The 15,126-nt window shown below is 46.3% G+C and overlaps 1 protein-coding gene across 1 annotated transcript; it reads right to left on the minus strand.

Annotated features, from left to right (window-relative positions):
* Positions 1 to 3,571: 3,571 nt before the first annotated feature.
* On the minus strand, positions 3,572 to 4,108 carry LOC120688924. Its single transcript, XM_039971271.1, has one exon. The coding sequence runs from the start codon at positions 4,106 to 4,108 to the stop codon at positions 3,572 to 3,574; it is 537 nt and encodes a 178-aa protein (XP_039827205.1).
* Between the last annotated feature and the right edge of the window lie 11,018 nt (positions 4,109 to 15,126).

Raw genomic sequence — 15,126 nt, forward strand, 5'->3', positions numbered from 1 at the left:
TTGGAAGCACACTTTGGCCTAGCAGAAAATCACAAAAAATATCAGAGTACTGATTTAGGCTCAAATGGACAAAGTGTAGCCCAAGAACCGAAGCAAAACAAGTCAAGACAGGCCAACCCCAGCGTGGATCGGACAAGGAGGCCCGGACAAGCCCAACCCCCAGCAGTTGGGGGCGGTTGGCGGCGAGGGCAGGCCAGCCGACCTATAAGTCGGCCGACTAGGCCCATGGGCCCCACCGCTTCAACTTTGCCATGTGGCGCCTCTCTGTTGCTCCTTTAGGTCGGTTTGGGGTGCTGTGGCTGGTGGCTCCCTCCTATAAATACAAGGGAGGGGGTAGAGAATGAGAACACACACACCTCACTTCACTCACCTCTCAAGTTCCTTCTTGCATAGTCTTTTGGCTTAGTGGAGTTTGGGAGAAGTCTAGGAGTCATCGAGTCGTCGGAGTTGCTCGAGAGTCTGGTATGGGTTTATTTCTAGCTCTCTCTTGTAATATTCGGTCGTTTGTAGTAGAATTAGACTATGGTTACCGATATCTACTTGAAGTATATTCTGAGTTATCGAGTATATGCTTCTTGTCAGGGTTGCATTATTATTCAATGATCTCATTGCATAATTGCCCTGTGCTGGAGATAGTTAGTCTTTTGTTCCTAGAACTCTATCAACTGTTCCAGTATTCGTATGATTGCTCTAGTGTGATGTCTGTCCATCCGGAGGGTGGAGGCTTCGCGCGGGACACTAGAGTATCCCTTACTAGTGTAGACATGGTGTCTAGATTAGCTAAGTGTTGCTGGATGTCAACTATACCCACGGTTTGTAGAGGTAGCCAGCAGGTGGTGACAGCCCTGTCCGAGCCTTTTAGTAATCCTCCACATTTGGTATGGGGGGTAGGAGGTACATAAAGTAGCTGGATGTCAACTATACCCACGGTTTGTAGAGGTAGCCAGCAGGTGGTGACAGCCCTGTCCGAGCCTTTTAGTAATCCTCCACGTTCGGTATGGGGGGTAGGAGGTACATAAAGTCGCCGGGGTGTACGGGCTCCTCCCGTCGCTTCGATAGTGATCTCCCTGTTGTGTAGTTTAATCTCTGATGAGCTAACCAATAAGAAAGTGTAGATATAGCTAGCCTAGTACAGCTGACTCGAGCTCTGACTTTTACCTTGCTCTCGGCCTAAAGCATCTTTTATCTTTCTTTTATTTATTTATCCGAGAGGGTAGTTTGTGTGTGTGTGTCACACTACCTCCTACCATGTTATTATCTTACCCCTGTTTATGCATGAGAATATCCAATCTAGATAGAGTTCACCCACTAATCTATATATTCTCTCACTCACCGCCTTCCCTGCGGAAATATAAATGACACCCCGGTATACTCCCGGGTAAAATGCTACAGCGGTATTCCGTGCGCTTGCGGATTTATTCGTGGTTCATGAAATACTGCCACCCCAAATTGGCGTCTGCGGGCGTCATCGCTGGTGATGTTGGTAGGCGCAAACACTTGTATAGTTTGTCATCAATGAGAATGTAATTCTTGTTGCGTCGCATGAGACGTGTTGCTTCAACGTCTTCTTTCTTAACACCAGGAGGAAGTACCTGTTCCCTAATGTAGTCGATGAAAGGTACTCGCCAGTCGACCTCCACCATCATGACCTCTCGACTGGTTTTGGAAGGAACAGAGTCGATGTTCATTTGTGTGGAGGTGACGATGGAGGGATGATGTAGTTCATGATCAAAGATTTTTGGGGGGACTTCTGCTCGATCAGAGCCTAGCTTTGACAAGACGTCGGCTGCTACGTTGTTGTCGCGGATGACATGATGGATCTCCAGTCCTAAGAACTTGTTCTCCAGCTTTCTAATTTCAGCAACATAAGCATCTATAGTTTCTTTGTTGATGTCCCACTCCTTATTAACCTGTTGAACAACGAGGAGGGAATCACCATAGACGAGTAGTCGCTTGATGCCGAGTGAGATGGCCAGTCGAAGACAATGCAGGAGTGCTTCATATTCTGCTTCATTGTTGGAGACTTCAAAGAGGATTTGGAAAACATATTTGAGTTGTTCGCCTTTGGGAGAGATAAAGAGCACACTGGCTCCACCTCCGTCCAGTTTAAGGGAACCATCAAAGTACATGATCCAGTGATCTAGAATATTGGCTAGCATCGGAATTTAGTTTTCTCTCCATTCTGCCAGGAAGTCTACTAGAGCTTGCGACTTGATAGCTGTTCTTGGCTTGAAGCACAGCTCGAGTACTCCTAACTCGACTGCCCATTTGGAGATGCGACCAGTTGCATCCCGATTGTGTAATATGTTCGCCAGTGGAAAATTAGTGACGACAGAGATCTTGTATTCATCGAAGTAGTGGCGCAACTTCCTTGATGTTATGAGGATTGCACATAATAACTTCTGAATCGATGGATATCGTACCTTTAATTCAGAAAGGACTTCGCTGATGAAGTAAACAGGGCATTGGACACCAAAGGCGTGCCCTTTTTCAGGACGCTCCACCACGATTGTCGTGCTGACAATGTGAGTGGTAGCTGCAATGTAAAGGAGTAGTTCTTCTCCCGGCAATGGAGCCGTGAGATGGGTGGCGACTGGAGGTGTTGCTTGAGCTCCTCGAGTGCTTCGGCTGCCTCTTGGGACCATTGGAACTTGTCTTGTTTCTTAAATAGTTTGAAGAAGGGAAGACCTCGTTCTCCAAGCCTTGAGAGGAATCTATTCAGAGCTGCCATGCATCCTGTAAGCTTCTGGACATCTTTGACAGTTGTTGGTGCTTCCATGTCCACGATAGCATTTATCTTTTTTGGATTTGCCTCGATCCCTCTGTGTCTGACGATGAAGCCGAGTAGTTTTCCAGATGGTACACCAAAGACGCATTTGGTGAGGTTCAGCTTCCACCTGAAGCTGCGTAAACTGTTGATGGTTTCTTCAAGATCAAAGATGAACGAATCGTACTCCCTCATCTTTATGACGACATCATCAATGTAAGATTCGACGTTGTGATGTAGCTGATTAGCAAAGCAGAGCTGTATAGCTCACTGATATGTCGCCCCTGCGTTCTTCAATTCAAAGGACATGGTCTTGTATGCATATGCTTCGAACGGGGTGATGAATGCTGTCTTGATACGATCTTCTTCCTTGAGGGCTATTTGATGATAGCCTGAGTATCAATCAAGGAAGGAAAGCAGTACGCAGTCGGCCGTTGAGTCGATGACTTGGTTGATGCATGGGAGCCCGAAAGGATCCTTTGGGCAATGCTTGTTAAAATATGTATAGTCAACACACATCCTCCACTCGTTATTGTTCTTCTTGAGGACATGAACGGGGTTAGCCAACCACTCGGGGTGGTAGACTTCTTTGATGAACCCAGCCGCGAGTAGTTTGGCGAGTTCTTTCTTGATGGCTTCCCTTTTTTCAGCTGAGAGTCTCCGCAGGTGCTGTTTCTTGGGGATGGCTATTGCCTTGACATTTAAGGAGTGCTCGATCAACTCCTTGGGCACACCTGGTATGTCTGCTGGTTTCCACGCAAACACGTCTCGGTTAGCCCTAAGGAAGTTGACGAGCGCGCTTTCCTATTTGTTGGTAAGCCCCGTGCCGATCAGGGCAGTCTTGGAGGAGTCACCTTCTTGGAGCTGGATTGCTTTTATGCCCACATTGTTGGGTGGTTTTGGAGCAGAGTTGTTTGCCTTCTTTGTGGGGATTTCCATCCCCGACGCAGAGAGTTGCTTTGCTACCACGAGTACTTCTCCCAAGGTGTTCGGCAGGCGATTGGTGGAGGCGTAGGTGATGGTCTCCTTCTCCAATTCAAATGACTTCTTGAGGTCGCCACGGAATGTAAGAACTCCAGTTCTTCCCGGCATCTTGAGTAGTAAGTAGACAAAGTGTGGGACAACCATGAATTTGGCCAAAGCTGGACGTTCCAATATTGCATGATATGAGGACTCGAAGCTAGCCACTTCAAATTTGATAACCTCTGTTCGGTAGTTGTCCGGAGTGCCAAAGGTGACCGGAAGTGTGACGATACCAATCGGAGTAGATGCGTTTCCCGGAATGATGCCGTAGAATGGAGCTTTGCTTGGGGTCAGTTTGTCGGCGATGTCCAATCCCATCTTTGCTAGAGTACTTGCGAACAAGAGGTTTAATCCGCTGCCACCGTCGATAAGTACTCGAGTGAGTCTGGACCCTGCCACCACTTGGTCTAGGACGAGCGGAAATTTTCCCGGGTCGGAGATGCTGGTCCATTGATCCTCTCGCGACAAAGTGATCGGGACCTCACTATGCCTCAGTGGTTCAGAGATGGCGGGTTCCAGATTCAAGATTTCACGCCAGGTCAGTTTCTATGCGCGTTTGTTGAAGGTAGAATCTCCTATGTATATGACATTTACCGTATTGGAGGGTTGCTGAAAACCCGGAGGTCCATCCTTATCGTTATCTTCCTTGTCCTGCTTGCTCTTCTTCTTCTTGTCTTCCTCGAGTAGGTGCTCTTGGAGAGACTTCTGTAAATTGATGCACTCGAGGATCGAGTGCTTTGCCTTCGGATGTAAAGGGCAAGGCTTGCCGAGGAGCTTCTAGAAGTCATCTTGTTGACTTCCTTTTTTGCCGCGCAGGCTTTAATCCACCGTTGCGATAGTGTCGTCTGGCTTGCGCTTCTTGTCAAAGTTGCGCTGGTGCTTGTCGGAGCGCGAGTCACCATTGCACTTTGGGTTGTTGTCATCATGGCAAGGAAAGCGGTCACGCTCCTGCTCTTCTTGGTCGGCCCATTCCATCATCATATTGCGGAGGGCCATGACCGATCGGGGTCGGTTTCTTCCGAAGTCACGATAGAGCTGCTGAGTGGCGAGGCCATTGTGGAAGCAGTCGATGACGTTGCCGTCGGCGATGGTGGAGCGCGCGTTGAAGAACTTCTTGAGGTACGACCTCAAGGCCTCGTCACGCACCTGTTTGCATAAGCGTAGGTCATGGCGAGTAGCTGGTCGGTGAGATGGAGCCCTGGAAGTTGTCAGCGAAGACCTTCTTCAAGTCCTCCCATGAGTGGATCGAGTCGCGTTTTAAGCTTTCTAGCCACATGAGGGGTGCTAATTCCAGTGCCATCAGGAAGTAGATCACTTTTATAGAATTCGTTCCTCCTGCAACTTCAATAGCAATTGAGTAAATATGATGCCACTGATGAGGGTCTTGCTTATCGTCATATTTCTTCAGATTCTGCATACTGGCAGGGTTGAAGCCGATCGGGTACTTGGCGTAGTAGATGTTTTGGCTGAAGATGGGGAAACGATTTGTTTCGTCCGTCGGGCGGCCTTGACGTCGAGCGTTGATAATTTTGCGTGCATCGCAGAAGTTACCACGACCATGATCCTGGCTCCTTGAAGGACTTGCATGATAGCTCTTGTCTTGGTGTCTTGGATGTCGGTGGTAGGGTGGACGCGGTGGCTAGATGTCTTGATCTCCTCGTTGCCTTGCTGGGGTGCGGCTGTTGCAGGAACCAGAAGGGATCGGGTTCTGCCTGTCGATCTGGTGCAAGGCTTCCTTGGTGAGGCGCTGCATTTAACGGACCTCCGGTGTATCTGGTAGATCTTGCATCAATAGAGCAGCTTCAACCAGGTTAAATCGAAACGTACACCTGGCGGTCAGGTAACAAATCATGGGTGGTACTGTAGTCAACCAGAGCATTGTCGCCTAGTCTTTCTTCCTCGATCAGGGGAAGCGATCTGCCCGGAGGCAGGCGACAAGACGAGCGTTGTCGAGTAGTTTGGCGGGCTCAGAGCCCTGCCAGTACACGAAACGGCCTTGGGCTGTAGCGATGATAGTCAAGCTCGGATGGTCGGTGAGTTCTAGGTCGAATTCGTCGTCCGAGTCAGGGTAAGAATCGAAGACAGGTGCCTCCCGACAATCGGTGGCTTTCTGATCGACGAGGTTGATTTTGCGGCGCATGATCATTACATATGATGAGGCCGTGTTCTGGAGTCCCAACGGTAGCTGGGGACGGGAGAATTCGGAGTAGATTGAATCTACTCTGAGTGGCGCTAAACGAGTCGAAGATGTGTCCGAGAGGGACAACTTTTCGATTTCGTCGGCGAGTTCAGGCAGTAGGAACTCGGCGGAAACAGTTCCGTCGAGTTGCTCCTGCTGAGGCGCCTCCAGGCTCATGGTGTTGGCCAGATGGCTATCAAAGCCACCTGACCCGTTGGCGATGCAGACCCATGAACCGAAGACTAAGGTGGTGCCTGCTGTGATCGCAGGGAGGTCGAAGTTGAAGGATGCCATCGGGTTCTTCCGGTGACTGGGTTCTTTGGGCTACACTTGGTAAAATTAAGCTTGAATCTGTGCTCTGATTTAATCAGTGATTTTATCTCGGACCAAAATATGCTTGCAACCTGCAAATTAGCTTGAAATCACAACTTGCAATTCTCTAGGGTAAAGTGTGTTTTGGGATTTATTTGATAAATAATATGTGTAAAAAATATAAACTATCATAATTTTTTGATCAAGTTGACGCTTAAAGTTGGTCATTACTGAGCGTCGCTGCGGGCGGAGGGCGGGCATGCGCTCCAGATACTTGGCTCCCCTGCTCGACGGCGTCCCCGCCCGCGGGGGAGGAGGACTACTGGCGCTTGGTCGACAGCGACCTCTACGACCTCCACGCCACACCTCTTCCCAACCCTCCCGCCTCCTCTCTTCCGGTTTCTTTCCATATTTACGGGAACATCAGACTAAACTCAGCTTTAAAAGGATTGGGCGTCCTCATTCCCGCATTATTTCGCTCTGTTAGTGTTGTGAGTTGTCGCCATCAGTCGCTCCGTTTTCTTCTTCTTTTCGTCGCTAGTACAGTGGCTGACTGCAATACAACTATGTCATCATCTTCTCTTCCAAACAATCAAGTACAACATACTCCGTCCGATCCCCTTTATAAAGCGTGGACACATATTAAAATTCGAACTCTACAATCTTTGACTAATAATTTGACTAAATTTTTAATTATTGTACAACAAACCTAATGGGAATAAATTTGTAATCACGACTGAGCACAGCCGGTAAGATTTCTTGTGGTACAACCTGTCCACCAATATTCAAGTCCTCAACTCGGCACGTCAATTTCGAGAATTCGTCGACTCAGTCTAGGTTTTCATAGGGGTAGGGTTGGGTGCGTGTATTCATAGGGGTGTGTATGTGTGCGTTTGTAAGTGTTTGTCTGTAATGTGTTTCGAAAAAATAGATTTGTAATCAAATGTACTATTCAATAATCTTAAGTTATAATCATAGTAATTAATAGTATAAAATAAATAAATAATTAAACTGTAATTTGGGAGATCGTGCCTTATCAAACTACGTCTTATAAACGGGACCGGAGGGAGTAGTATTTTTTTTTCTCTCCAACCGTTTCCTTTAGGTTAAAAAGATCTAGCTAATGAAAGGAGAAGTTTCAACGGACACATTCAATTCCTTTCTGAATAATAGTTTCAATTTGCAACAACCTGCTGCTGCCCACTACTACCTGACGTCACATATCAGTTATGATCCACGTAGCTCAATCAGCAGGTGCTCATCTCTTTCCATTTTTGTTTAAACTCAAACCTCAAATGATTTTTTTTTGCAAAACAGTTAGTGACGGATGAAAACAGACGGAACAGATTTGAAAACCTCTCAACCATTTTTATTTCCATATTTATTATGAGAAACGGGAGCAGTATCAGAATAGCCGGGAACGGGAGCGAAAACGAGATATACGGATTACGGAAACAGATGAAAATCGGAAAGTTTACAAGAATGTGTTGGAGTAATGGGCTTGGCCCATTTATTCTAAAGCATTAAAAGAATTTAAAGCCCACTATTAATGCTAGGGAATCAATGTTTAATTCCGTACCGGGAATTGAGGAGGATCTCAACCGACTTAAAAGGTGGACTTCTTGTACACCACTTGTGAAGCCGGTAAGAGGAGGACGGTGAACCACACGCGCGCGCGCGCTCGCTCGCCTCGCCGAGCCGTGGCCGTGGCCGTGGCGCGGACGGACGGACGGGCGGCGCGGCGCGGCGCGGCGCGGCGCGATGTGATGGCTATTTTGCCGTTGACAGCAATAATCGTGCGATTAAACGTGCAATTAAATCTGTAATTAATGGCCATAACCGCATCACCTAAATGACTCTGATGGTGTGGTGTCCAGGTTCAACGATCCTGAGCACCTGAGTCACTATATAAGGAGTGCCATTCCCCTCATCCATCCTGCACCAGAGCACTGAGGCAACTCGGCTCCTCTGTTCTCCCTCTCCAGTTGCAACAACTGAGTTCCCCAACGCTAATTTCTGCGCGCACAGAATTAGCGTGAGCAGGCCTCCGAAACCTTGCTCGCCTTGAGATCCTGCACGGGATAGGCGGGCAATCAGGTTTTTGGGTAACGCTTTAGCGTGACTGCTCAAAAATACTAAGGCTTTGCCCGATTGTACGACTACTTCCTGGTGGACGAGCCGAACGACTACGTCGACTACATTCTGGTGGCCGAACGACTATGTCGACTACATCTTGGTGACCGTTCGTGGGACTGCACTGCGAACTTCTTCCTGCACCGATTTAGTTCGACTACTTCGACTGAGGCCAACCGAGTAGATGTCTACTCCAGTTGGTAACAGCGCAGCCAATGCCTCCGGCAACGGCCCCGCTTTAGGGTACTCCCTGAAACTTTGGTTATTTATATTGTTTATGCTTATATGTGTGATAAGTATAAACATGTTCACATGTTTTATTTTACTCCTTAAAGTCATAGAAATATTGCTAGTTTATACATTTAATTTTGGAATTAAAATATACCGAAAATTGCCTAGATTTCTAACAATCCAAAAACCTGATTGTGTTAATAGGCTTTCGGTATCTAGCTTTGCTGCATCAATCAAACCATCACCTTTTGATGGTTCAAATTACAAACGTTGGCAAGAGCGGCTTATACTGTGGTTAACACTATCGAGAGTGATCCATGTGAAAGAGGGTAAGCCTGAACAATTCTCTCCAGAGGAAGGGAGTGCGTTCGATGAGGCTGATATCCTCTTTCGAGGCTTGATCATTAGTGTTCTCGGTGATAACCTGGTGGATTCTTATATCCGGCTGCCAACTGGCAAAGCTTTGTGGGATGCTCTTGAGGCTCAATATGGAGTATCTGACGCCGGGAGTGAGTTGTATATCATGGAGCAGTTCCTTGAGTACAGGATGGTCGAAGACCGTTCTGTAGTGGAACAGGCTCATGAAATACATACTCTGGCAAAAGATCTCAAAAATTGCAGCAAAGAGTCCCCATGTGTGTTACCCAATAAGTTTGTGGCTGGAGGTATAATCTCTAAGCTGCCACCTTCTTGGAGGGACTTTGCTACTTCTCTAAAACATAAGAGACAGGAGTTCACAATAGATGGACTCATAGGGACTCTTGATGTTGAGGAGAAGGCGAGAGCAAAGGACATACGTGGGAAAGGAGTTGTTGGTGCTTCAAGTGCCAATCTTGTTCAGAAGAACAACTCCCATAAGAACAAGAAAAAGCCACCGCAGAACCAACCAAAGACTAAGAAGACAACCACTTTTAAGAAGAAGAAGAAGAAGACGGGTGCTTGCTATGTGTGTGCTAGTACGGATCACTTTGCTGCAAAGTGTCCGAACCGCAAAGGCAACGACTCCGCCAACATGGTTATTAGCGAGCCTGGAGGAACTTCGGGGTACGGTAATTTATTACCTACTGTTCTTTCAGTCTTTGGTTCACCCGAGTGGTGGGTTGACACTGGTGCTAATATTCATGTTTGTGCTGATGCTTCTTTGTTCTCTTCTTACCAGACCGGCGGGACTTCCTCCTTGCTGATGGGGAACGGATCACATGCGCGTGTTCTTGGTGTTGGTACGGTAAATCTGAAGTTTACTTTGGGGAAGACCGTGCAGCTGAAGAACGTGCAGCATGTCCCCACCATCAAGAAGAATTTAGTCAGCGGCTCTCTACTGTGTAGAGATGGTTTCAAATTAGTCTTTGAGTCCAATAAATGTATCTTGTCTAAGTTTGGTACTTTTGTTGGAAAAGGTTATGAAAGCGGAGGTTTGTTCCGTCTTTCTTTGTCAGATGTTTGTAATAAAATTGCATACAATGTTATTAACGTTGATGAAACAAATGTTTGGCATTCGAGGCTTTGTCACGTTAATTTTGGTTGTATGATGCGCTTAGCTAATTTGAGCTTAATTCCAAAGTTCACTTTTGTCAAAAATTCTAAGTGTCATGTATGTGTTGAATCAAAACAAACTCGTAAGCCTCATAAGACCGCGGAGGCAAGGAGCTTGGCACCCTTAGAATTAATTCATTCCGATTTGTGCGAAATGAATGGAGTGTTGACAAAAGGTGGTAAAAAATATTTCATGACTTTGATTGATGATAGTACTAGATTTTGTTACATCTATTTGTTGAAGTCAAAAGATGAAGCTTTACACTACTTTAAAATCTATAAAGCTGAAGTAGAAAACCAACTTGAGAGAAAGATCAAAAGAGTTAGGTCAGATCGTGGTGGCGAGTATTTCTCAAATTTATTTACTTTATTCTGCGAGGAACATGGTATTATTCATGAGAGGACGCCTCCCTATTCACCTCAGTCAAATGGGGTTGCCGAAAGAAAGAACCGCACTCTAACGGATTTGGTTAACGCCATGTTAGATACAGCGGGACTTTCCAAGGAATGGTGGGGTGAGGCTATATTGACTGCATGTCATGTCCTAAACCGTGTTCCTACAAAGAATAAAGAGATAACTCCTTTCGAGGAATGGGAGAAGAAAAGGCCAACACTGTCATACTTACGTACATGGGGTTGTTTGGCAAAAGTGAGTGTGCCAATAACCAAGAAACGTAAGCTTGGACCTAAAACTGTGGATTGTATCTTTCTAGGTTATGCTATTCACAGCGTTGGATATAGATTTTTAATAGTGAAATCTGGAGTACCTGACATGCATGTTGGTACTATAATGGAGTCCAGAGATGCTACATTTTTTGAAAACATTTTTCCCATGAGAGATGAAACAAGTTCATCTAGGCAAGAGTTCATCAAGGATGATGGCTCTGCTGAGCCGATAGAACACAATGAACATACACTTGTAGAAAATCCTGAGGAGGATAACAATGATGCTCCGAGAAAGAGCAAGAGACAAAGGACTGTAAAGTCTTTTGGTGATGATTTCATTGTATACCTCATAGATGATACACCCAGAACCATTGAAGAGGCATATTCATCTCCTGATGCTGACTATTGGAAGGAAGCAGTAAGGAGTGAGATGGATTCTATTATGTCTAATGGAACCTGGGAGGTCGTTGAACGTCCTTATGGATGTAAACCGGTTGGATGCAAGTGGGTGTTCAAGAAAAAGCTTAGGCCAGATGGTACTATTGAAAAGTACAAGGCTAGGCTTGTGGCCAAGGGTTATACACAAAAAGAAGGAGAAGATTTCTTTGACACTTATTCACCAGTTGCCCGATTGACCACAATTCGAGTGTTACTTTCCTTGGCAGCCTCTTATGGTCTTCTCGTTCATTAGATGGACGTTAAGACGACTTTCCTCAATGGAGAGTTAGAAGAGGAGATCTATATGGATCAGCCGGATGGGTTTGTATCAAAGGGTCAAGAAGGAATGGTTTGTAAGTTGTTAAAATCTTTATATGGTCTCAAGCAAGCGCCTAAGCAGTGGCATGAAAAGTTTGATAGAACTTTGACCTCTGCCGGCTTTGTTGTGAACGAAGCTGACAGATGTGTGTACTATCGCTATGGTGGGGCTGAAGGAGTGATTTTGTGCTTGTATGTGGATGACATACTGATCTTTGGCACTAGCCTTAATGTGATTAAGGAAGTCAAAGAGTTTTTATCTCAAAATTTTGAGATGAAGGATCTGGGAGAAGCTGATGTTATCCTTAATATAAAGCTGGTAAAAGAGATCAATGGTGGGGTGATTCTTACACAGTCTCACTATGTGGAGAAGGTGTTAAGTCGCTTTGGTTATAGTGACTATAAACCTGTCTCAACACCATATGATGCCAGTTTAATTCTTAGAAAGAACAAAAGTATAATGCGAGATCAGCTGAGATATTCTCAGATCATTGGTTCATTAATGTATTTAGCGAGCGCTACAAGACCTGACATCTCGTTTGCTGTAAGCAAACTGAGCCGGTTTGTTTCAAACCCGGGAGATGATCATTGGAAGGGTCTTGAAAGAGTAATGCGCTATCTGAAGGGGACAATGAACTATGGAATTCACTACACCGGGTACCCAAGGGTACTAGAAGGGTATAGTGATTCAAATTGGATTTCTGATGCTGATGAGATAAAGGCCACAAGTGGATATGTGTTTACACTTGGTGGTGGAGCTGTTTCCTGGAAGTCTTGCAAGCAGACCATCTTAACGAGGTCAACTATGGAAGCAGAACTCACAGCATTAGATACCGCCACTGTTGAGGCTGAGTGGCTTCGTGAGCTCCTTATGGACTTGCCGATAGTTGAAAAACCGTTACCGGCAATCCTAATGAACTGTGACAATCAAACGGTAATTGTCAAGGTGAATAGTTCAAAGGATAACATGAAGTTATCTAGACATGTGAAAAGGCGGTTGAAATCTGTCAGAAAATTGAGAAACTCCGGAGTTATAGCCCTGGACTATGTTCAGACGGCTAAAAATCTGGCAGATCAGTTTACAAAGGGTCTTTCACGAAATGTGATAGACAATGCATCTATGGGATTGGGCTTGAGACCCACGTGAGTCATTCTATAGTGGAAACCTGTCCTATGTGATCGGAGATCCCGTGAATTAGGATGGTGAAACAAACTAAAGTCTGACTGTGAGAAGAGAACCTTTGTGAAAAGGGCTCATTCCGTGTATAAGGTGCATTTCTCTTCTAATCTGTATGGCAGGTTGGTCTATACCTTAATGTGTGCCAGGTGGTTTCTTTTAAACAAATGAGTTGTTTTCTTGAAACAAAGATGTTGTCCTACAGAACATCTGAAAGGAACACACCTATATGAGTTTGACCACTGGTCATGGTCTATGAGAATTGGGTATTCTCTAGAAACTCATGAAGGGCCTAGAGTATGACTTATAAGCTCCAAACCGCGGGGATGCTTTTGCAGCCTAGTACCAGTGTAGGGCTCTGGTCAAACTTGTTTGCACAAAACTGGCAATTCAAGGCATAGTCCATTGCACAGTTGTGAATAAGTGTAGCCTTTGTCCTAGATGGAAGTTCAACTTAACAGTCTCTGTCGAATACTGGTATATCAATGAGAGAATGAGGGTATTTCTAGTGTGGCTTGAATTTCTTGGTGGGGATTGTTGGAGTAATGGGCTTGGCCCATTTATTCTAAAGCATTAAAAGAATTTAAAGCCCACTATTAATGCTAGGGAATCAATGTTTAATTCCGTACCGGGAATTGAGGAGGATCTCAACCGACTTAAAAGGTGGACTTCTTGTACACCACTTGTGAAGCCGGTAAGAGGAGGACGGTGAACCACACGCGCGCGCGCGCTCGCTCGCCTCGCCGAGCCGGGCCGGGCCGGGCCATGGCCGTGGCCGTGGCCGTGGCCGAGGCCGAGGCCGAGGCGAGGCGCGGCGCGGCGCGGCGCGGCCGGCCGGACGGGCGGTGCGGTGCGGCCAACCGAGTAGATGTCTACTCCAGTTGGTAACAGCGCAGCCAATGCCTCCGGCAACGGCCCCGCTTTAGGGTACTCTCTGAAACTTTGGTTATTTATATTGTTTATGCTTATATGTGTGATAAGTATAAACATGTTCACATGTTTTATTTTACTCCTTAAAGTCATAGAAATATTGCTAGTTTATACATTTAATTTTGGAATTAAAATATACCGAAAATTGCCTAGATTTCTAACAGAATGCATTATTATTTAATCATCATTCACCTTGCATGAATATAACACTATACACTTTTTTACGTAAGCTATTTTTTAAAAAAATACACTTTTTTACGTAAGCTATTTTTTAAAAATACGATCAATGTTTCATGTTTCCTATGATTAAACCGTGAAGTACAACGATTGATGTCAAAGAACAGGAGAGGATATATGGTGTGCATATTATTTTTTTTTGAATTTTATAAATACGGGGCTATTACGGGATCATTTTGGCTAAAAATAGGATTCCGCAAATATGGGCAGGATACACCTATTTCCGCTTCCCATCCAATTTCCGCATTTTTTCATAAATACAAAATCGGGCGGAATAAATATAGAAATACGAGCCGGACGGGATGATACTTTTTGGGTCCATTTTTATCCTCACTGATTGACTACAATACAGGTGCTATGCATCTTCTTCTCTGACCAACAATTTGTTCAGTGCAACAACCTATGTTGTCAGCGTTAGGTTGAGTCTCTGCTGTCTACACCAGAAAATGAGGAAATTTAAGGGGTTCCGGGGACGAGCTACGTCGGCTCCATTGGGAAATGCAGCAATAAAACAAAAAAAATGGCCACGGGTTTCAAGTTTTGTCTGGCACCATAATATGGGGCACCTGACATAGGGATCAAAACGCCTTCAAAAACGCAAACACAATTAGGCAACCAGGCCAAAGGCCCAAATACGCGCTTGGCCCACGGCCCAATACCAAAGCGTGGCTCGTCCGAGGCCTCGCAAGCGGCAGTGCAATCTCCGCCTCGCCCGAGGCCTCCCCGCCGAGGCCCCTGGCAGCGCGTCGCATCTTCGCCTCGCCCGAGGGTAAGAGGCTTACCCTCGGAGAGCATGAGAACTCTCCGCCTGGCCCGAGGCCTCCACGCCGAGGCCCCTAGCAGCGCGTCGCATCTCTGCCTCGCCCCGAGGGTAAGAGGCTTACCCTCGGAGAGCATGAGAACTCTCCTCCTTGGCTGAGCCCTCCCGCAAGGCCTCGGCACGAGGGGAAAATCCGTCCCGTTCGAGGCCCCCCCTCGGCAGACTGGGACTGTAACCTTCTCACTCGACGAGACCAACACATTTATTGCGAACCACTCCGCGGCATGGTGCGGGTGTCAAGTGGCGTCAGCAGCCACGCTGCACAGTGGACGTGACCGGAGTCCCATCCACCAACTCTGGTCACTGTGCCACCATCCCCGGCGCTGTGTGGACTCGCCATGCGCTGCGCGGTCGTGACCGGC

The sequence above is a fragment of the Panicum virgatum genome, chromosome 9N (genome assembly GCF_016808335.1).
Source record: "Panicum virgatum strain AP13 chromosome 9N, P.virgatum_v5, whole genome shotgun sequence".
Taxonomy (NCBI): domain Eukaryota; kingdom Viridiplantae; phylum Streptophyta; class Magnoliopsida; order Poales; family Poaceae; genus Panicum; species Panicum virgatum.

Coding starts and splice junctions, on each gene's coding strand:
- LOC120688924 (XM_039971271.1), bottom strand. CDS start 4,108: ATGGGATTGGACATCGCCGACAAACTGACCCCAAGCAAAGCTCCATTC.